The sequence below is a fragment of the Rhinolophus sinicus genome, chromosome 14 (genome assembly GCF_057876585.1).
Source record: "Rhinolophus sinicus isolate RSI-liver-muscle chromosome 14, RSI-T2T, whole genome shotgun sequence".
Lineage (NCBI taxonomy): Eukaryota > Metazoa > Chordata > Mammalia > Chiroptera > Rhinolophidae > Rhinolophus > Rhinolophus sinicus.
This window is the reverse complement of record NC_142514.1, coordinates 124,103,334-124,123,291: the sequence shown is the minus strand read 5'-3', so window position 1 is coordinate 124,123,291 and position 19,958 is coordinate 124,103,334. Positions and strand designations below refer to the sequence as shown.

The 19,958-nt window shown below is 36.1% G+C and overlaps 2 protein-coding genes and 10 non-coding genes across 24 annotated transcripts in view; 3 read left to right on the top strand and 9 right to left on the bottom strand.

The window, feature by feature from the left end:
- CEP295 (centrosomal protein 295) overlaps window positions 1-10,150 on the top strand; it is a 49,856-nt gene extending 39,706 nt beyond the window's left edge. The window contains exons 19-29 of the mRNA XM_019737512.3: window positions 2,373-2,473; window positions 2,979-3,078; window positions 4,517-4,656; window positions 5,622-5,802; window positions 6,626-7,284; window positions 8,002-8,139; window positions 9,178-9,274; window positions 9,435-9,602; window positions 9,677-9,770; window positions 9,849-9,948; window positions 10,033-10,150. Coding sequence (XP_019593071.3) covers window positions 2,373-2,473; window positions 2,979-3,078; window positions 4,517-4,656; window positions 5,622-5,802; window positions 6,626-7,284; window positions 8,002-8,139; window positions 9,178-9,274; window positions 9,435-9,602; window positions 9,677-9,770; window positions 9,849-9,948; window positions 10,033-10,071 — 1,817 coding nt within the window. The 3' untranslated portion in view covers window positions 10,072-10,150. The remainder of the gene's footprint in view (window positions 1-2,372; window positions 2,474-2,978; window positions 3,079-4,516; window positions 4,657-5,621; window positions 5,803-6,625; window positions 7,285-8,001; window positions 8,140-9,177; window positions 9,275-9,434; window positions 9,603-9,676; window positions 9,771-9,848; window positions 9,949-10,032) is intronic.
- On the top strand, window positions 2,594-2,673 carry LOC141572582 (small nucleolar RNA U2-19). The gene has a single exon (XR_012497905.1). It is a non-coding gene; the product is annotated as a small nucleolar RNA U2-19 (small nucleolar RNA).
- LOC141572579 (small nucleolar RNA U2-30) lies at window positions 2,822-2,891 on the top strand. The gene has a single exon (XR_012497903.1). It is a non-coding gene; the product is annotated as a small nucleolar RNA U2-30 (small nucleolar RNA).
- TAF1D (TATA-box binding protein associated factor, RNA polymerase I subunit D) lies at window positions 9,806-19,933 on the bottom strand. Of its 13 annotated transcripts, none has more exons than XM_088791511.1 (14): window positions 19,736-19,933; window positions 18,122-18,244; window positions 17,010-17,385; window positions 16,007-16,182; window positions 15,659-15,719; window positions 15,116-15,280; window positions 14,224-14,264; window positions 13,161-13,205; window positions 12,937-12,971; window positions 11,992-12,042; window positions 11,542-11,588; window positions 10,919-10,983; window positions 10,441-10,488; window positions 9,806-10,207 (listed from the first exon to the last, which is right to left on the bottom strand). In XM_088791511.1, exons 2-6 carry the CDS (start codon window positions 18,178-18,180, stop codon window positions 15,152-15,154), a joined length of 801 nt encoding a protein of 266 aa, XP_088647637.1. In that variant the 5' UTR covers window positions 18,181-18,244; window positions 19,736-19,933; the 3' UTR covers window positions 9,806-10,207; window positions 10,441-10,488; window positions 10,919-10,983; window positions 11,542-11,588; window positions 11,992-12,042; window positions 12,937-12,971; window positions 13,161-13,205; window positions 14,224-14,264; window positions 15,116-15,151. The 13 variants fall into 13 exon arrangements, with proteins under 13 accessions (XP_088647637.1, XP_088647633.1, XP_088647636.1 ...); XM_088791507.1 differs by having other exon boundaries at window positions 15,187-15,280; XM_088791510.1 differs by having other exon boundaries at window positions 13,161-14,264.
- On the bottom strand, window positions 10,282-10,408 carry LOC141572564 (small nucleolar RNA SNORA25). Its single transcript, XR_012497888.2, has one exon. It is a non-coding gene; the product is annotated as a small nucleolar RNA SNORA25 (small nucleolar RNA).
- On the bottom strand, window positions 10,741-10,862 carry LOC141572572 (small nucleolar RNA SNORA32). The gene has a single exon (XR_012497896.1). It is a non-coding gene; the product is annotated as a small nucleolar RNA SNORA32 (small nucleolar RNA).
- LOC141572560 (small nucleolar RNA Z40) lies at window positions 11,282-11,354 on the bottom strand. The gene has a single exon (XR_012497884.1). It is a non-coding gene; the product is annotated as a small nucleolar RNA Z40 (small nucleolar RNA).
- Window positions 11,736-11,867, bottom strand: LOC141572567 (small nucleolar RNA SNORA1). Its single transcript, XR_012497891.2, has one exon. It is a non-coding gene; the product is annotated as a small nucleolar RNA SNORA1 (small nucleolar RNA).
- On the bottom strand, window positions 12,113-12,251 carry LOC141572561 (small nucleolar RNA SNORA8). Its single transcript, XR_012497885.1, has one exon. It is a non-coding gene; the product is annotated as a small nucleolar RNA SNORA8 (small nucleolar RNA).
- LOC141572596 (small nucleolar RNA SNORD5) lies at window positions 13,045-13,116 on the bottom strand. The gene has a single exon (XR_012497917.1). It is a non-coding gene; the product is annotated as a small nucleolar RNA SNORD5 (small nucleolar RNA).
- LOC141572574 (small nucleolar RNA SNORA18) lies at window positions 13,253-13,383 on the bottom strand. The gene has a single exon (XR_012497898.2). It is a non-coding gene; the product is annotated as a small nucleolar RNA SNORA18 (small nucleolar RNA).
- Window positions 14,442-14,568, bottom strand: LOC141572585 (small nucleolar RNA SNORA40). Its single transcript, XR_012497908.1, has one exon. It is a non-coding gene; the product is annotated as a small nucleolar RNA SNORA40 (small nucleolar RNA).
- Window positions 19,934-19,958: the final 25 nt, after the last annotated feature.

Genomic DNA, 19,958 nt, shown 5'->3' with positions numbered 1-19,958 from the left:
TTCTGTGGTCTGGATAATAGTCATGATTTTGTCTATATTCAGAGATGAGTACAGGTGGTCTGATTTTTGTCTTGATCCACAGAGTGGACTTTTGTGATATTACTGTTCTGTGAAATTGTTAATGTTTAACAGGAGAACACCAAGGCCACTTGTATTTTTATCTTAGAACGGAGGGTCTTAGTTTTGTTACTTCTCCATTTCCCTTCCCACCACTTTATTCAGGTCCTCCACCTCACCTTTATTTCTTAAAAGCTTTTAGTGGTACCCCTTGCGTAGGAAAGCAGGAAATGTTGCCTTCCTGCATAGCATGGGATTACTCTATGTAAGGCATTACTTTCCTGATGTTATTTCTCCTTTTGAGGAACCGCCTAATGGGTCCCTACTGTTAGTGAACCGTGTTCCAAACCAGTGACAGTAATTTCTCTTCCAACTACTTTCAGGGACCTATTCGTTGAATTCTTCAATGTCTTAAATAACTCTGACTTGACTCTTTTCTCCAATTGTTATTTTTCACTTTTTACCACTACTGAAATGCTACCCTGTTCACTCATCTCTCCTCTGGGGGAAATCTTGCCATGTTATAGAGAATAGTATATAATTGTGAGTACAAATTTAAAAACCTCAGATAAACTTCTAATGTCCCAACTGGCTCTTGAAATGAGATGCTTAAAAAAAAATAACTCCCTATAAAATTTCACCATCTCTTATTTTCTTTACTTAAAATTTTAGTGTGTATAGAAGCAAGTAACAGTTTAATGGTTAAATGAATTATGTCACAGTAATATATTTTTAAATGAACTAGACTAGGAGACAGTAAAAAATTATATTAAAAATAAATTGTATTTTACTATAATATTTGGTATTAGCTTTATCTTATTTCATTATGCATAATATAGACATTATTTTACAAATATATATATGTATACATATATATATACACACAGAACATGCCGAAAAACTGTATACACATTTCAAGAAAGGAAAACTATTAAAATTGTAATACTCAATATATACCAATAACAAAAGATGAATACAAGTCACGTTTGACTTCTGCAATTACAAGAGGTGCTCAAAGTGGTTACTATCAGCGTCCAGACACTTTTAATTACGATGAACTACTGCTTGAGCAACGTTGACCAAAGTGTCCACTTGTATACAATTTTTTGGCACTCCTGGTATATAAACACACATATACAGATATGTGTGTGGGTGTGGGTGTGTCTATGTCTGTGTTCTCTTTTAGAAAACATTTCCTACACACTTAAGAAACATACTTTTAATGTACATGATCTCTTTTAATAATATGGTGGTAATGAGAAAAATTTTTAGTTTGTACTTGGTGGAGCAGTTTTAATTTTAATCTATTTTATTTTCTTTATAAATTTTTATTGGGGAACAGTGTTTGTCTCCGGGCCCATCAGCTCCAAGTTGTTGTCCTTCAATCTAGTTGTGGAGGGTGTAGCTCAGCTCCAAGTTCAGTTACCGTTTTCCATCTTAGTTACAGGGGGCGCAACCCACCATCCCATGCAGGCATTGACCCAGCAACCTTGTTGAGAGCTCGTGCTCTAACAAACTGATCCATCTGGCTGCCCCTCTGGAAGCTCAGTGGCAGCTCGTTGTCTTCAATCTAGTTGTGGAGGGCACAGCTCACTGGCCCATGTGGGAATCGAACTGGTAACCCTGTTGTTCAGAGCTCGCACTCGAACCACCTGAGCCATCTGGCTGCCCAATTTTAATCTATTTTAAAACCACAACCACATGCCTTGACTGGCTTTTTCACCAACATTGACTGTTGGGAATAAGAGAAAAATTAACTCAGAATTCTTGAATTATTAATAGTGAGACAAAACATATAATTTTACATGTATTTCAAAGATAATTAGAAATGATAATTCATAAAAAAAGCAATGCATGCTCATTGTGATTTTTTTAAAGCACTACCAAGACATAAAAGTCCTGCTTGCCCTACTGTTCATAAGCAGCCACTGGTTGTATTATGTTTTTCTTTCTGTCTTTGTTATATGCATTTTTCTCAACTTTGAGATCATACTGTATTTATGATCGAATATTCTTGCTTCTGCACTTAAAATGATGACAAAAATATTTCCCAACACATTGGCTCTTTTCAAAAGGGTTTTATTCATAGAATAACAATGATAATTGCAGTTTTCCACAAAAAAAGTATATTGTGCTGACTAGTAAATATTTGAATAATAAAATGAATGATATTTTGTTTGTATTTTTCTTTTTGGTCTAAGATAAGGCAACTGTACAAGCAAAATATGAAAGAAAATTGTTGGAAAACAGGAAATGATGTCCTCTGGTGACAAGAATTAAGTATGTCATAATCCAACCCTTTTTTCCCGTTTCAGTCAAGGTCAAGGAGGCTGTGGTTGAGAATCATGCAGTATTAAGTTATGCTGTAGAGGAAGAACATACATATTTGAGTCCAGCTGTGAAGCCAGATACTAAGGTTAGTCATGTCTTAATGTGCACTACATTGTTAGAGCTATTTGGCTTTGTATTTTTTTAGTTCACAGACGCTGTGAAATATTCAAGTGTGTGTTCTCTGAGATCTGCTGTTACTTAAGTGGATCAGTGATGAAAATAGCCAAATCTGAGCATCAGAAGACCTTCCAGTCTACCTGATGCATGATCTCTATAGTTCTGAGAAGCAAAAGTATAAACAATAAGGGTGTGTGTGTGTGTGTGTGTGTGTGTGTGTGTGTATTTAGGTGGCGGCAGGTAACTGAGGACTTGCTGATGGATGAATGAGAATCGGGGGTGGGAGATACGTGTGTATGAAAGTCTAATCAGTTCTGAGCAATGATGAAAAGGTTTTACTACTGACCTTTATAACTATGAAGGTTTCTACACTTGATCTGAGCTCAGAATTTGTAACTGCTGATATTGGTGATTTGGGTTTTTTCTAGATATTACTTTGTACATTGTGGTCAAATGTTCCCCTTAATTTTTAGGCTGAAATGCAAGAGATTTATCATGAGCCATTATCTTCAATAACTATTTCTACTGGGAGCTTAAGTTACGAAAACACGGATTTGAGCTTTACAGATCCAGGTAATAATGTCAAAATATTTGTAAATAAATTGAAAGACCAGCACCAGTTCAGTTATAATACAATGGTGAGAGCAAACACTGCTTTTGACATTGTGCTGAGACGGCGGTTTTTCTTTAAATCTCAAAAGTTTTATGCCTGATAGAATATTGGACACTATGATATTTTAAACACGGTGGCAGTCACATGCCTGCAGACCCTTGAGGATGCTGTGTGGCTCCTCAATGACACTTTGAGAAGCATCCACTAACGTCACACTTCCCCTTTCAGTGGGAAGCTATCTGAACAAATTTCTTGGTTTCACTGATCCCTTATCAATAGATACTGCTATGCCTGGCTTCCAAAATTTGCCTCGAAGGAAGTACCCAGCCATTAAAATGTTCACTCAACTCAATTTTCATAGTCATTTTCAGAACAGGTGGACCATAGGGAACAAGAATCTACCCCTGGCAAAGAAGAGGAACAATTATTTTAAGTTCTATAGTTCTTCCATCACAAGTTATTTATCAAAGGCAGGACTCTTGGGATATTCATAAACCTCTGTTGCCAACAGTGGAAAAATTTACATCTGGTCGAGCGCATATTCAGCACGACAGACAAGTACATAAATGAAGCAAATTTGATGACTGAAAAAACAGACTTGTGGGGTAAAATTATTTTGAAGAAATACATTCATATGAACTGTTTTTAACTTTTAATTTTTCATCCTTTTTAGTTTTAAGTAGTGATTGAGCTCCATGTTTTTATGGCCTGCTACAGAAGTTATGCCATGGAAAACATTGAGCGCATTTAGCGAGAGGGGATTTGGAACCAATTAACTGACAGAAGAACACATTGAAGAGTTTAGCAGATCTTCCTTTACTGTTGAAAAGTTGGCTACAACAGCTTGAGGCAGTCGTACACCCAACATTGAGAACAAGAGCTCAGAAATCACAGACTTGTATTTGACTCCTACTTTGACCGTTTTACTAGCTGTGAGACCATGGGCAAGTTACTTTTTCATCTTCTAAAAGAGGGATCTTGATAATTAAATGAGATAATACACATAAAGTACAATGTCTGGCCCATAGTAACACTCAGTACAGTGGGCTTTTTTTTTCTTCTTTTTTTAAATTATTGACCTGAAGTGAGCTAAGTGAGAATAACAAAACTTACAGCAAAGCAGTGATCGTATTGGCCTCTTACTCCTAAATAACCTCGTAAGACTTTGGGTCTGGTAGAAATGGAGACATGTTTGTCGAAGGTTTGGTCATTGAGAGTATCCCCATTTTGTGTACATGATAGGACTTAATTTGAAAACATCTCATAATGAAAAAAGTGGAAGTAATTTTGTTGAATTAGATTTACCTAAAAGTAAGCTTTTAGGAATATTTCTTAGTACTATTTTTCTGGGCTTTATTTTAAAAATAAATTTATCCTTTTTTCTCAAAATTCCAACAGTTGACCTTGACTTTCCAGAATTGGAACACAGTTTTCCAAACTTTCATCATCAGCTGTTTAAACCCTTAGAACCACAGCCAGATTTTGATTTCTCATCATTTTCCTCTGGGATTTCTCAGGAGAGCAGAGACTTTTACCAGGTATATTAAAGTAGATGCTTCATTGCAATGAATTTCCAAGAAGTCTGTCAAATTGTATTGTTAGAACACAATTGTTAACCTTAGCTGCCAATTAGAATTGTGTGGAAAGCTTTTAAAAATCTGTGCCCAGACTGCACCTCAGACCAATTAAATCAGAATCTCTAGGAGTGCTCAGATATCAGGATTTATTTTTATAGTTCCCCAAGTGATGCTAATGTGGAACCAAGATTGAAAACAGCTGCATTAGAATTTGTCGTATCAGCCTTATGTCCCGCTAGTGAGTGTGACCTATAAAAGGCTTGAGAATATTTTTGTTTGCTTTTATATTTTTGTCTGTTTTATTTTAATGGAATTCAGCCTTAAACCGTTCAGATAAATGTAACTTTGCAAAATTTAAAGTCTCTTCGTATCTAGTAAAGGTGCTAAGATTCCAGCCTGGGTCTTTCTACTCCACATCCCAACATCCCTGGCTTCTGTACATACTAGTTCCTGCTTATCACAAAATCTCATCATGTCCTAAACTCAGTCTGGTTAATTCAGTTTGTTTTCTAAATCATCTTTTTATAAAATCTCATATTGACTGAAATGGAAGAATTGGGTTTGAATAAGCAAGTTACAGTAGTACCTCAGTTTTCGAATGTCTCTGTTGACGAGCATTTCAGTTTATGAATGCCATAAACCCAGAAGTATAATGCTTTGGTTTTCGAACACGCTTCGAAAGTCGAACAGGTCACGCAGCTTCTGCTGAGTGCAAGATCCTGAGGCCTAGCTGTCGGCATTTTTCAAACATTTCAGAACTCGAACAGTCTATCGGAACGGATTACGTTTGAAAACCGAGGTACCACTGTATTAGTGTGGTAATAGAGTGGCAATTAAGGAAGAGTAGTTTCAAAGGAACATAATGCTTATTGACTCAACTTGCAATGCATAATCAGTTTCAGCATTTCCCTGTTGTTTTCCATCAGAGCTCAGACTCTTCATGTGAAAGCCACCATGCAACTGTATCATACAAAAGTACAGCTGCTTTTACAGCACTGAGGAGCAGCAGCCTGCGTTCTCCTCTTAACACAAGCCTCAATCAGCAACCTGACCCTAATGTGGCTCAAACTGCAGCTCAGAGTTTTGCCACAGGAAGTATTGGTGAGGGTATGTATGATTAAGTTAGAAAAAGTGAAACCGAATACCTTTTTTCTTAGTTGTTTACATCCATTTTTCTTGGAAATTGTGCCTGGCAGCAGTGGTCTCCATTTGGCTACAACACAACAGCTGCTGCTCCCTTTAGATAGGATCCAGCCTCTGGTTCTGCACAGCCCCGTTACCCTGCACTTGTATTATCTCTTAGCTCTGTGAGCATTTGGGTTTGTAACCCCTGCAGAAGATATTTTCAGTTATCCCATTATTTCACCCAAACCTAAGTCCTCCATTCCTGTCCTCACCCCGTCCCAGTGTTACAAGTTCTATGTATGTATTTGTTTAAATAACAGAGGTAATGTATGCTCAGTTTGCATTTTCACAGTAGTGAACTTAATTAAAAAAACCAAGTGCTGCCTTTTGCTCAACTTCCCTACCTCAACCTTTAACAGTTAACAATTTAAGCACCCTTCTAAATCCTTTTGTATAAATTTTATACACACACACACACATGCATGATACACATGCACGTTTTAACCTAAATCCTTGTTATTACAACAAAATCAGTATTTTTCTCTTATGGTGGAAAATGTCCTGATTGTGTCTAACAGCCATAGTTTCTAAAATTACTGTCAGGTGGAAATACATGGTGTGAGCGGCAGTTATTTGAACATTACTGCGACCATCCCTTAACTTTCCATTCATGTTTACATATATCAGCTTTCCTAAAATTGTAGGAAGTAACCTTTGCAATTTACTCACACTGTTAGGGACTATATCTGTATCCAAGTTTGGTGACATATGATGATTAACTGATTTCTTAACCTTCTTAATGCAGGATCTGAACAATCTTTTCAACAACTTCTGCCAGAATTTTCTTCTCAGGAGGGGAGCCAGCATGCTGATCTACCAAGTATTTTTAGCATTGAAGCAAGAGATTCTTCCCAAGGCATAGAAAATCAGAACTACTACTCTGAACAGACTGAAATATTACAAAATAAGAAAAAAAGTGTTCATTTCCAGCCCTCTGTAGGAACTTTGCAAAGTTCAGTCTTCATCTCATCTCATGAGGCTAATGTATTTCATCAGTTAAATCTACAGCATAGCACTCCGTGTGGTTCCACCTCTAGTGAATGCTCGGTGAAAGACCAACCAGAAGGCAGGAAAGAAAGACTGGCCTTTGAAGAACTATCAGAAAGGGAGGCTGATACAGTGTTACAAAGTCAAGGCCTCCTTGAAGATGATAAAAATGAAATCTGTGGGGTTTTAAATGTAAATGCACACACAGAGGAAACTGATTCACAATTACATGTAGGAACAGAGGAGATGGGAACTTCAACTCAGACACTATGTTCATTAACTCTCCAGAATGAAAAATATGAGAACTCAACTAAAACAGAAACTCCAAAAATCATACGAAATCTACCTCAGCTATCACAGTCAGAGCTGTTTTCAAGTTCTGGATCATTTTCACTACAGAGCTCTATTCCGGTCTGGGTGAGTGAATCTGTTTGTATAAATAGCATTTAAATTTATTTTCTGGTAATACTTTTGAAACAAAATTCAAGAGAAACAAAGCTTCTTGTTAGTTAATATACCTGAGATAGTCAATCTCGTAATCATTGGAAATCTCTTGATATCTGAGTTTTACAGAAGATATTTCCTCCCAATTCACCTACCCCTGCTCCAGCCTCCCTGAGGAATGGTGGCCGGCCTATGCCTCAGCACTTTGTGTTGAACCTCATTGCACTACATTGAACTAATCTGTTTGGTTTCAACTCCAGTCACCTGAATATTGTCCTTCCACAAATAAGCATGTTATAATAGATTGAAAATAAAGGCTGTATCTGGACCACAGATGTGATTTGGCTGCTTTTGGATATTTTTGCAAATTCTTATTGTTTAATAAAAGATGGTATTTCCCTTAAAAAGTTATTCTGGCAGCAGTGGCCTCCATTTGGCTGCAATCCAACAGTTACTGCTCCCGTTAGATAGGGTCTACTCTACACCCCAATCATTAATCTGAACTTACATCTCTAATGCTGTGAGCATTTGCGTTTGTAATCCATGCAGGAGATATTTTCAATTATTTCACCCATCCCCAAGCCCTCCCTATTTCTGAAAGTGGGGTTGTATTACCCTTCCTCCATAATATACATTTTCACATTTTGAATGTTTAAGGCTATTGGTTTCCTTTTTAATTTTACTGCACAGGAGACAGAGTCTGGCCATGGTATAATGGAAGAACCAGAACTCACATTAGTGAGCACCAGTGATATCAGTATGGCTGAAATGGATTTTGCAAACTTAACCCTTGAAGAAAAGGAAGAGAATCAGGCAAAAAGTTTTCAGGTAAATTTCATAGCTTAGTATTAATACACCTCATTTATATTAATACACCTCATTTATAAGCCACCTGTAGCTGAGAATTGGGGAATAAAAAAGGACAGTTTTCGTTTCTTTCCACATGGCTTTTTCTCCCATTAGTTATTTGCAAACTAATTTCCTTCCCCATTAGTTTGCCAGCTGACAGAAAAAGCCTCTCAAACTCCCAGTAACATTGTCTTAAATACATGGAACTCATGCTTTCCATTTCCCAATGAAAGATCTTTGTTCCAAAGCTGTGAGGCAGCAGAGGCAGAAGATAGGTAAGGAAATCCAGACTGAGGTTGTTTTATTGCTTTGGAAGTTTCACTTTTCCCTCCTAAAGTGAAAAAATGTATTTCAAATTCTGTTGACTGCCTGTTTCCTATACTTTTTCCCACTATAATGAAACCATTTGATATTTGCCTGGCTCGTTTCAATTCTTTTAAGGTAGTAATGTCATTCTAACTTAGTAAGGACTCCAAGATGTCTTTAATTTTTGTAGCCTGATGCCAAATTATAGAATTCACCTCTAGTAATTGTTTTTGTGATTACTGACAAGGGTAGTTTAAAGGCAATGGACAAGTAGTGAAGATACAGTAGGGGTGGTTTGGAAGGTTAGGTAATTAAAAAGACTTGACAAGATGAGGAAAAGCTATTGGCTAGAGTAGGATGGAAAAGTAGACTAATTGTTCTCTAGTATTGATGGTCAAAGCATTTTAATATGAGTAAAACCATTCCTTTCCCTTCTCAGAAATTCAGTCTTAAAGCTATTGAGACAAATGTGAGGGCAGCACAAAGCAGTGAACCAATGAGCATGGGAGCCAAGTCAATTGAAAATATAGTCCGACGTCGCAGCTGAGAATTGAGCAGTCATTCAACCCACCCACCAGCACCCCCCTCCCCTAAGAGCACACCTTTTTGTCCACCAAGGGGACCCAAGGTTTAGAGAACTTGGTAATGATTATAGCCTTTGCTGTACAAGGTAAAAAGTGGTAAATTCACCTATGACTTTCTTGTAATTAGGTGAGTGAATTTATGCCTCTTGTACCAGAAACAGAAACCTCAGATTATCCAGCTGTATCAGAGCATTCTGTGGAGAAGCCAACTACATTATCTACAGGTATGCCCTGAGCATCTGAAATTGTTCAGTGAACCCAGGGGCCACTGCGAATTCCCTACTCGTCATTCTCTAGTGGCAGTTTCTACATTTGAGTAGGAACCCCACAATCTTGCCTAAAAAGTTCAATGAAGTGAAAACAGCTTCATTTTTGTCTTAACAGAAATGCTTCCCAAGTTTACACCTGTACCAGGGAGCTTACAAGAAGCATTTGTAAAGAGAAAAAAATCATTTATAGAGAGATCCTCCCAGAGACAGAAAGAAATAAGGAGTAAAATACGCGTGTCTGAAAATTCTCAAAGCAAAATAATTAAGGGGAAATCTTCTCCAGGTATGTACTCAAAAACACTTGTATCCATTTCAGAAGGAGAATCTGGCATATCAAATTACTTCTTCTTTACTTAGGTTCATCTGTAAGTCCCCTAAAAGGTATGAACAGAGTGTCCCTTCCTGAAGACAGAAAGACTGCACAAGCTCTCAGGCACCAAAAGGCACTAAGGTATGAGTGTATATACGTATGAATAGTAAGACACATTTCTGAAACATCCGTCTTTAATTCCATTTAAATCTCTTACAGGTTTTATAATCAGTTAGCTGAAGTAAAACAGCAAAGGGAAGAGAAGGCAAAGCAAGCAGCTTATGCCCAAAACAGAGCAAGGGCAAAAGAATTTCACAAGGTGAGCAGGATTCCCTACAATTTTCCTTATCAAAGGCACAATACAACTATTAACTGGTAAATCCTGTTTTTATTCCCTCCACAGAAAACACTAGAGAAACTTCGAGCCAAAAATACATGCTGACTTTGTAGAAAATGTCTGTTTTTTAAATTATGTGTAACATACGCACAATTATTTAAATAAATTTTTATTTAAGAAATTTCCCATGTTGTGATTCCTTCCACTCACTGCCTTAGTTCCTGAGTTTGAGTCTTAATCCCTAAAAAAGAAGAGTAGGCAGTGGTTAAACTTGGGAGACATTTATTTACTTTCCCATATCACCATTCATTGATCTTATATATCTCCTCAGGAAAACATAGCACTACTGAGTGACTACTGTATCCTATGGAGAACTTCAATCTTTGGTCACAGCGTTAAGAGCTCCTGGTTTATATCCCATAAGCTCTCTTTGAAATGACCTACAATTTTCTCAATTTTTGAATGTATACATACCTTTTAATACAATTTTTGCTCAATCCATAGTTGTCATGTCTCTTAGTCCTATTTAACAGGAATAGAAATGGTCATGTGATCACATCAAACTATCTGGTCACTAGCACCCAAAAGAATTATAGACACAAAGGACGTCTGCATGACTCCACAGATCTAGGCACTCACTATTTAATATAACAGCCACTAACTATGGTTATGGAAAATCTTGCTGCTTACCAATGGCTATTACAAAATCACATACACCTTGTATTTATACTGGACAGTCTGCTCTAGGAAATGTAAATAAAACAAGGGATAATAAAATGTTCCCAATAGGATGAATGCTAGCAATGTAGCAGAAAGAAAACCTAGTGGGAAAAATGTTTTGTGGTCATGTCCACGGCAAATGAGAAACAGCATTCTAAAAGCCTTGGTAATGACCATTACATTATACTTGGACAAATAATTTGGTATGGTAAGATAAAGACAAATAACTTGCCATAATTCTTTTAGTTGGGCTTCTTTGATCTCCACTTGTACGGACATACTTCAAAAATCCCCCACCTATGGAAAAAGATTGTAAAATTCATATTGGACTAAATTTTTCAAAATGAGACGTTGACTATCAGGTTCTAAAGTATCCTGAAACCCAGTTCCCCCAACCAGCGTGTACTGAAAATTCCAAGCTTAAAACTGCAAACAGTTGGAATAAGCATCTTTTCAATCCAGTTCATTTAAAATAAATTTTGACTGATATGAAATGCTCTCCAATCATTAACTGCAAAGGCAGCTTTTTGAAATATGCATGTTTCAGGGCTTAGAGCTTTCATGTTTTAAAACGTAGCGCATGTTTAATGTAGATGGATGTTCAGAAAGGCTATTCTCATTCAGCCCATTCAGAGCAGTTGAACATTTTGCCCATCATCATAACATCATGCTGATAAACATACAAACACACGGTGGCCTGGTTAACATCTAATCTTTTGTGGCGATTAAACTACCAGGATGGGCTGCTGGAAAAATTAGATAAATACATGCAAGGACATGAATGCTGAAGTTTTATAAAGTTTAAGTCTCTCTATCAACTAGGAAGGAATTTGAGGGAATAAACGAAAATCTTACCTATAATCATTGGGACCGAATTTCTTCAAGCAGTTTACTTTAAGGCCCTAGAAATTAAAGTACATTGCTGTTTTTGCAAATGATCTAAAACATATTATTCCTTAATTGTTTCTACTATTAAGTCTCCCCCCCACCCCACCCCCGCCAATATTGAGTATTATTACATCCAGATTTTACTCACTGAGCCTAGCAAAAAATGTTACAGGTCTCATTGTCACCACTGCAAGAAACTTACTGTGATGGAAGCATAACCTGTGTCTCAATGTAGCCACATTAACTTCTGGACACCATGAACAACAGTGCCCATTTTCATCTAGAATGAGGCTTTAGTTAAGTTTTTCTCAAGCTTCTCTGTACACCATGCAAAAGAGTTCTATATACAAGTTTCTGCTGCTTACATGCTATCAATAAAGAAATAAGCTCCTAGAAGCAATAAATAGAAAGCCTTACACGGTTCGGGTCAGAGTAGATGGATCTGTCTGGTTCTTAATTTCAGACACCCTAGAAACAGAGAAACATTAGTTCATACTAAAGATTATGTCACACGGAACAGAATGAGAAACTATAGGAAAACTGTATCAATAAAAATACCAGGTTTCACATGCACGAAGACAAGAAAACCAACGATGCCACATACTGAATTTATATTGCACTGTCCTTTGAACACCCAGCAGGAAGAAACTGCTGAATGCAGATACCATACAAGTGCAATCGTGCCTGAACTGTAAACGCCTACTTCAAGTTTGCCAAATAAACTTATTTTATTCTCACAAAAATCTCTAAAATTAAGTTCATACAACAGGTAAAACAATTTGACCTTTAGTCCTTAATTGTCTCAATGAGGCAACCACATGAATTGCATTATAAACCCAGTCATCATTATTTCTCCTGTCTTTCTCTGCACTAGAAATAAAGATGACAGTCGCTCAAATTGTTATTAGGTGGAATTCCTTTCCTGTTTTACTATTAATATATCCAAGTACACGTTATTAGGATCAACCATATGGAATTGTCAGTTTAACAAGTGCAAAAAGAGGGCATTTTCATTTGGTAGCCTAGACATGAAGTCTTTTTATTTTTTATACCAATTCTGTATATAAATGCAAATATTAGGCAAAATACATTTGCCAAGATTTTGACAATTGTTTTATACGTCAAATAACATCCTTTTGTTCAATCCTTCCTGGTAACGTTGATGAGATGACATAAGAACTTAATCTTTTGTTTATTATCAATTAGCCTTGATAATAAATGTTAAAAAGGTTCCCTCATACACCATTATTTCAGTGAAAGTCACAGAACCTTTCGATGACATTGAGGACTTATTGTACTCAAAATTAACTTTTTTTCCAGAACTATAAATCCTTAATAAATTTCAATCAATATTCCACTCACCTCTAAACATCATTAAGTTCAATTCATATTCATTCCTACAGAGAAAATACCAAATAAAAGATTGACAAGTGTGTGATTAAAAACTAAAACCTATAGAGCTATATTTGGTTCTGTCAGAATTAAGTTTTAGTTCATGTCTGGATCATTCAGCAGTTGAACAGTTAAATTCATCATCTGAACTGCAATGGCAACCCAAAATTATACTGTCACCAATTAAAACTTACCTAAGCTATCACACCCCAGAATAGATCGCTGGGCTATACCAATACCTAAGATAAAAAAAAATTCACTATTAGGTCTTTATCATAGTTTTAGCAGCTGTCTTGCCGTTCCTTCCCACAGATCTAACACATAGTTCTGTGAGTAAAAGAAAGCATGTATTTACTCTATGAGGCGTTTCCAACGATGAAGGTCTACAGAAAAAGCCCCATCGGGATAGACCTCAACCATTATTTACACTTTTAAAAAGATATAAACACTCCACAAAAAGACAATTACTAGAACTGTGATATGCTGCAGCCTCTTCAATGAGTTGAAAATTGTGCAAACAGTAAAACATTCGCCCATTTAAAATGAACTTGAATCATCCCATAAATTAATCATAATTTTAACAATGCTGCTTATGAGAGTATACTCCTATACTGACAATAAAAACATGTAAACTGCCAAATAACTAGATAATCCAAAGGAAAAGATTTCCATGTATAAATTGACGTCTTGACTTTTATGTTATGAACTTCGATACTGCAGTATTTTACCTATGAAATTCCCAGAGTACAGAAAAATTTTAACTGAAATTTTTGCCTCAGAATTTAAAAATTATATAAAATATTTTCTCCTTACTTGAAAGCAAGTATAAAAATACAGAAAATTTTACTATGGCTGTATTTATGTCCTCACTATTTGGGAAACACTGGAACACAAATCAGGTATTTTAAACTTTACATCATTCAAATTTTGAAATCTTATATCCTGTGTCATCATTTCTAACATTACAGTATTAAATCTACCTCAATTTATTTGCATTAGGCATTAATTAAAAATTTTACATGTACTTAAAGTGGGCATATTCAAGATTCTGATTATTGCTATAGCCTTGGTTTTGAGACCCTTTCCTGCAAGTGAAGTGAAGCTGTCACAGTATCAATATAAAACATGTGACTCCTAAGAATAATTTTCTGAAATCATATCATAAACAGAAATTAAATTTAGCAAAAATGAAACATGCAGAGGTTTAGATTATCTGACAATGTGCTACATTTAAACAAACCGGATCCAAAAACTCACCTATGTCCTTAAGTCCAGACATTGTGTTCTCAAGATAAAACCTTAATAAAAAAGAAGCCATCGCTGTTTCATGTCAACATTAAAACTGGAATACTAAATCAATACAGTTGAGACTCCCTGCCCTTATAGCTTATGCTTTTCAATGATCCGTTCTACAGTCCTGGAAGCAACTTTCATGTTTATCAAATGCTCCCATCTCTTTAATCTGTTTTAGGTATCATGTTCCTTCTTATATGTATCAAAACTCATATTGAACGATGAGTCCTGGGTTGCAAAAGAGGATTTATTTTTGCACCTGTCTGTAAGTCTTTGTCTACAAATTAAACAAAAACAAATACAAGTGCCATTATAAAATACAATGAATATATAGTGGCATAATCAATATACAGTGGTGACAAAAAGTGACAATTGAAATATTAGTTAAGAAGGGAAATTTGTGTTCATTACAGTAGTAAACATTTCACAATAAAGGTCACTTGTCTAAATAAAACTGGGATAAAAATACAGTAGGGATTTCAGATATCCTAACGAGAGTGGTTGGTAGTGATTTTTTTAACCAAAATTTTCTTTTTAGGATGACAATCTATACTTCTTTGATTCAATGCTTAAATGACACGTTTACGTTTTCTTACCCTGAAATAAACAAGTATAGGCAAAAATAATAGGACCCTATTTATTATTAATCAAGTGATTATTTCTGCTGTAAAAGCTTCAATTTTTTTACACATAATTTCATTGTTTTAAGCTGATTTTCCTAAGACTTAACTCTAGCAGTTTCTTTCACAAATTTGTTCAGATGTTCTTTTTTTCTTAGATTTTTAATCACTGTGCTGGCATATATATTCACATTATCTTTACTTTCCTTCTGTCAAGTTTCTTTCTCTCTCTTTACCTTGTTTGACATGCAAATTCCCATATTCCTTTCAGGTCATTCTGTCTTCTGTCCAATGCTTTTTGACTTACTCTTTTTAAACACAGCAGCCTCTTCACTGTGTTCTTGGTCTAAATATACATTCATCTTTGGGAATTCAGAACTTACTATAAAATAATTATCCGCCTGCATAAAAAAATACCAATATTAAGCAACAACTAAAATTTTATTGCCTTAGTAATTACACATAACTGAGCTCCAGGTTATTTCAAATAACCTGGAGACTACATCTACAAGTTACAAATCCAGGTTAACTTCTGCTTTTATTTACTCATTTGACATCCTAGTAGCAATACCACATATTAAAACTTAAAACAGAATTGAGAAGTCCACATTTCACCAACTATCCAAAAAATTCATATTCTTATCCCTGTATTCCCTGCACCAAATGCATTGAGCTTTTCAAAAATTAAAGACTATAAGACAACAACTACTGGATAAAATTCTTCCTATACCAACTGCTGCTGCCCTTCCAAAATGAAATGGGATAAAAATATCACTTACCACCAATTTAATATCACATTCGTCATCATGTTCAAGATTCGTTGCAACCTCATCCTCTCCTCTGTAATATTAAATATACCATCACTCAGATAACAAATTCTTCTGTAACCCAATTAAATAGTATACTGTATGACTACAGCTGAAGTAGCAATACTAGTCAAGGGGAAAAACTGTCATGTGTAACACCCCAAAATGAATGCCATGTGCCAAGCTCCTTGATTCCATGCTCACATCACTATTAAAGTATAAACAAATTGATAACATAATATGGAGCAATTCACATTAAAATTTAAACACATTTATTTGGTAAAATCTATGACCAAAATCATTTCACATGATTAAACTTACGCTGACTCTTCAATAGGAGAGAGAGATCCATCGTCATCCAAGTATTTATATCTACGACTATCAAGATCTTCTTTTTCTAAATCTTCACCAACATTCATCTGTTTCAAGGATTCCTTCAGGTGGTATTCATACTTCAGTTTTTCAAGGTAGTTGAAAAATCCTCTTGCCACTGCTTGCTGTGTATCAAAACCACCATATTTTTCAGTCATGGCCTTACAAAATAAGTTTTTCCTCAATCACTCTCAGCAGATACCTTTGTTCCAAAATAGCAAGGATCCTCTACCAAGAGCTCAATGACCTTGATTTACTACTCTGCCATATATATGAGCAGTTCACATGTAATATCTAAGGCTGGTAAAAAGAATTCAGCGCTACCTATCAAGTGAGCAATCTTACCTAAGCTGGTATCAAGAAAAACTGAAGCACAAGTCTTGCATTTTTTGGGAATTACTAAACACTTTTACATGCAGAGAGAAATTTCTAATGTTTATTATAATCACCATAAAACATAAAAGGTTAAGGAGTTATTAATCTCTTCAAATAAATCAGATACTAGATCGAGGGATCATAAGTTAACTACACAAACATTAACTCAAATATTTGAGTATTCTGCTATTAAGGGTATTTATCAGGCAATTCTGTCAGAAACTGAATACTCAGCATCTGTAAGAAAATGAAATTTACTCAAGTTACTGAACATGAAAATGAAAGGTGGGTGTGGATTTGACCTAGGTTACAATTGAGAATTATCTGAGTGTTGGGGTTGTTAAAAACCTGAAAGGATAAGATCAAGGGATTTTACATAACCAGCGTTGGAGCACGTCATGTACAGGTTGTCACTGAATATACCAGGGAAGATTCCACCCAGAAGCCCATGTGAAGTTTGAGCTGAAGGACAGGGTGGTTTCTAAGTGCCAGTAAGTACATCAAAATCTAAGTGACCAACAAACCATTTCAAGCACTTCTGCTATAGTATATCCACATATATAAAATACTGACTCACCTCAAAGCTTAAAATTTTCCTCCAAGGTAGTGATTTTCTCCCATTCTCTGATTCTAAAAATGGGAACCCAGGTCCTTTATCTTTAAATTGTTTACTTATTTGTGACCTTCTAGTGTTTTTCCTTCCTTCTGGTCTTCCCCTTGGTCTTCCCGTTGGCTTATATTTCCTCTTTTTGTACTTCTTTTTTTTCAGTCTTTCAAAAATAGCTTTTAAAGTCAATGGTCTTGGTTCAAAAGATGAGTCACTAGATGAATCTCTTGCTTCAACACTTTCAGGTGAATGAACAAACTTTCTAATTGTGTTTCTTTGCCTCCGTTTAGGTGAGTGAGGAACACACTGAGTTTTAAATAAGCTGCTTCCAGAGGAAGAGTTATCACTAGAAAAAAAGGGGGAAACTTAATTGCATCCTTTTTATATAACAGAATGCTTATTACCAGTAAAGCACTTTTCTTTCACCAAAGCAGGAAAACATGCTCAAGATAATTTTTAAAGATGGGCTCATTACTAGCCAAGCACTTAGTTCTGATCGCTCTACTTTAAAATGGCCCCAAATGCCAAAGCACTCATCAAATAAACTTCCAAGAGAAATACAAGTTCTACACAGGCAGTCTTGTTCACTGCTGGAGGCTCCTTTAAATAACACAAGAGTTGCCTAGTAGATATACTAGAAATACTGATTTGATTACCCGTTGAAAACAACGAATGAAGTAAGGAGATACCACCATCAAAGACATAAGCCAAGCATAATTGTGCAATAAGTTGTTTTTTTTCATTTTCCAAAGTTGATTTTTAAGCAAGATTGCCCACTGATGTCCATTTTCTTGTTATAAAATTGGATTTACTCAGGAAGAGATAGATACTAAGTTGGCCCAGAGAATATACTGTTTTCCTGAATTAAGAAAGTGTTCGACTATGTAAGTACATAAACTTGGAAGGTCTATGTAAACCAGGTTTTTCTTTTCTTTCCTAATTCTTGAAAATTACCTTCACCACTCATTATCTACAACGATTGATGCTTTCCTGGTAATTCAAGTACAGTAAATATTATCATCAAATCTAGTGTTTTCCAGTAAAAAACTGGTGGTTAACACACACAAAAAATATGCACTTACCTTTGATTGTCAATTTCCATAGCTGAATCAGATGCTGTTACATAGTCAAGAGAATCCATTCTTGGTATGTATAGTCTCCAAGTCAAAACTATTTGTCACTTGTTCTTTGCTTTAACCAAATTTCTGACAATATAAAAAACAAATATGTAGTTTCCTTGAACAAATAAATGCCAGCACAAACAGCTAATATCCAAAAGTGCAAAATCTGATGTAGTTAGATTATGCCATTATATGTAAATCATGGCAAAAATCATTTACAGGCCTTTAATATTTTAATTTAGGAAGCAACCTTTTCAGATCAAATTCTGAAATCTAGAAGTTTTATTCACAAGTTCTTTCGTTTATCTCCAAAGCTATCCAATGGAACAAGATTCTAGAAAAGTACTGTCATTCCCAAGAAAAATATCAAACATCTTCCCATAACAGTAAAAAATATAATTTCATCACTAGCCATATAGTAATGTGGAATTACGAGTATTAACATTCAATTAGTGGCCCAAAATCCATTTTCCAAGAGCAGATAGGAACTTCTAGGAAAAACTTACATACAAAGCAAGAAGGCAAATCGTGGCCTCAATATACCAGGAAATATAATCATCACAATTTACTATCTCAATCCAATACACCACACTTTAAACTCCTGGCCTGGAATTTTCATTTATGGCCTCTTTCCATTCATAATACAATTCATCAAAATCACTGAAACCTCTTTCCTGACATATTATCTCTTTGCCATTATGGGTATTAATTTAAAAGTTTTGAATTCTCAAACGTTTCAATGAAAGATTAAGACTACAGCGGTGCCCTTTGTCTTCCTTTTAAAAAATCTCGGAAGATTTTACAGTAGCTTGGGCAAAATAATTTTTAAAAAAGATAATATCTAAATACTGCATCTCTCTTATAGAAGATGCTATCATTCTGCCATTTTTGCATAGCTGGGAACGACAAATAAAAATGAAAGGAATCTTAGGATAAAATAGCAAAATATTTCAAATAAAGGAAATCAATAGTCACAAAGATCTCAGATTTACAAATTATCCAAGACTCAAGTGGTAATTTCATGGTCTCATTGTAGGTTTTTTAATGCAACTTCTAATTAAGTCACGAAATAAATGCACAAAAACGAATTCAACAAAATTTGGACCAAAGGCACTGCTGGTATTCTTGAGGTTAAAGTGGAGTTAACTCAAAAGCCACTTTTTCGGAAACTGGTTTAGAAAGCATTCCTACTTACGCGTCGCTTCCTATTCCAAGATTCTGCGATGAGAGGCCACGTGGCCAGAGAGTGCACTTGACCAGCGCTAACTATACATTTCAACCACTAACCATGTGTGACCTTGGGGCGAGTGTTTCCAGGAAGGACCTAACCTCAAGCTTGGAAAATGGCGTTGTTACTTCGCACTAATTAACTCAGAAAACCTGTATTTGTCTATAATACTTTATAATACAACCCAGACACAGTGGATCACGCCCAAAACAACCGCGAGCCCTCCACCCTCAAGGCCTGACTTCTACGGCTCGATATCCCCTAGCAACGTGGGGGTCCCGGGAAAAGGTAGAAAAGCAACCCCTCCCTGACCCACCAGACCCGTGCGGCCATGTTCTCTTCCTTACCCATCCAGGTCTGCAGTCAGCTTGCACCAAAAGGGAGCGGCTCACTACGGAAGTCAGCAGCGTGCTCGCAGCCCGTAGCCCAGGCCTCAGGGGTCTGCACCCAGCAACCTTCCCGGCTCAGCACTGCAATGCGCCGACATCCACCAACCTCTTCAATGGACCGAAAGAAAAGGCTGAGCTAACTGCGCGATCCAGTTAATAGTGGGGCCAAAATCTCGCGATA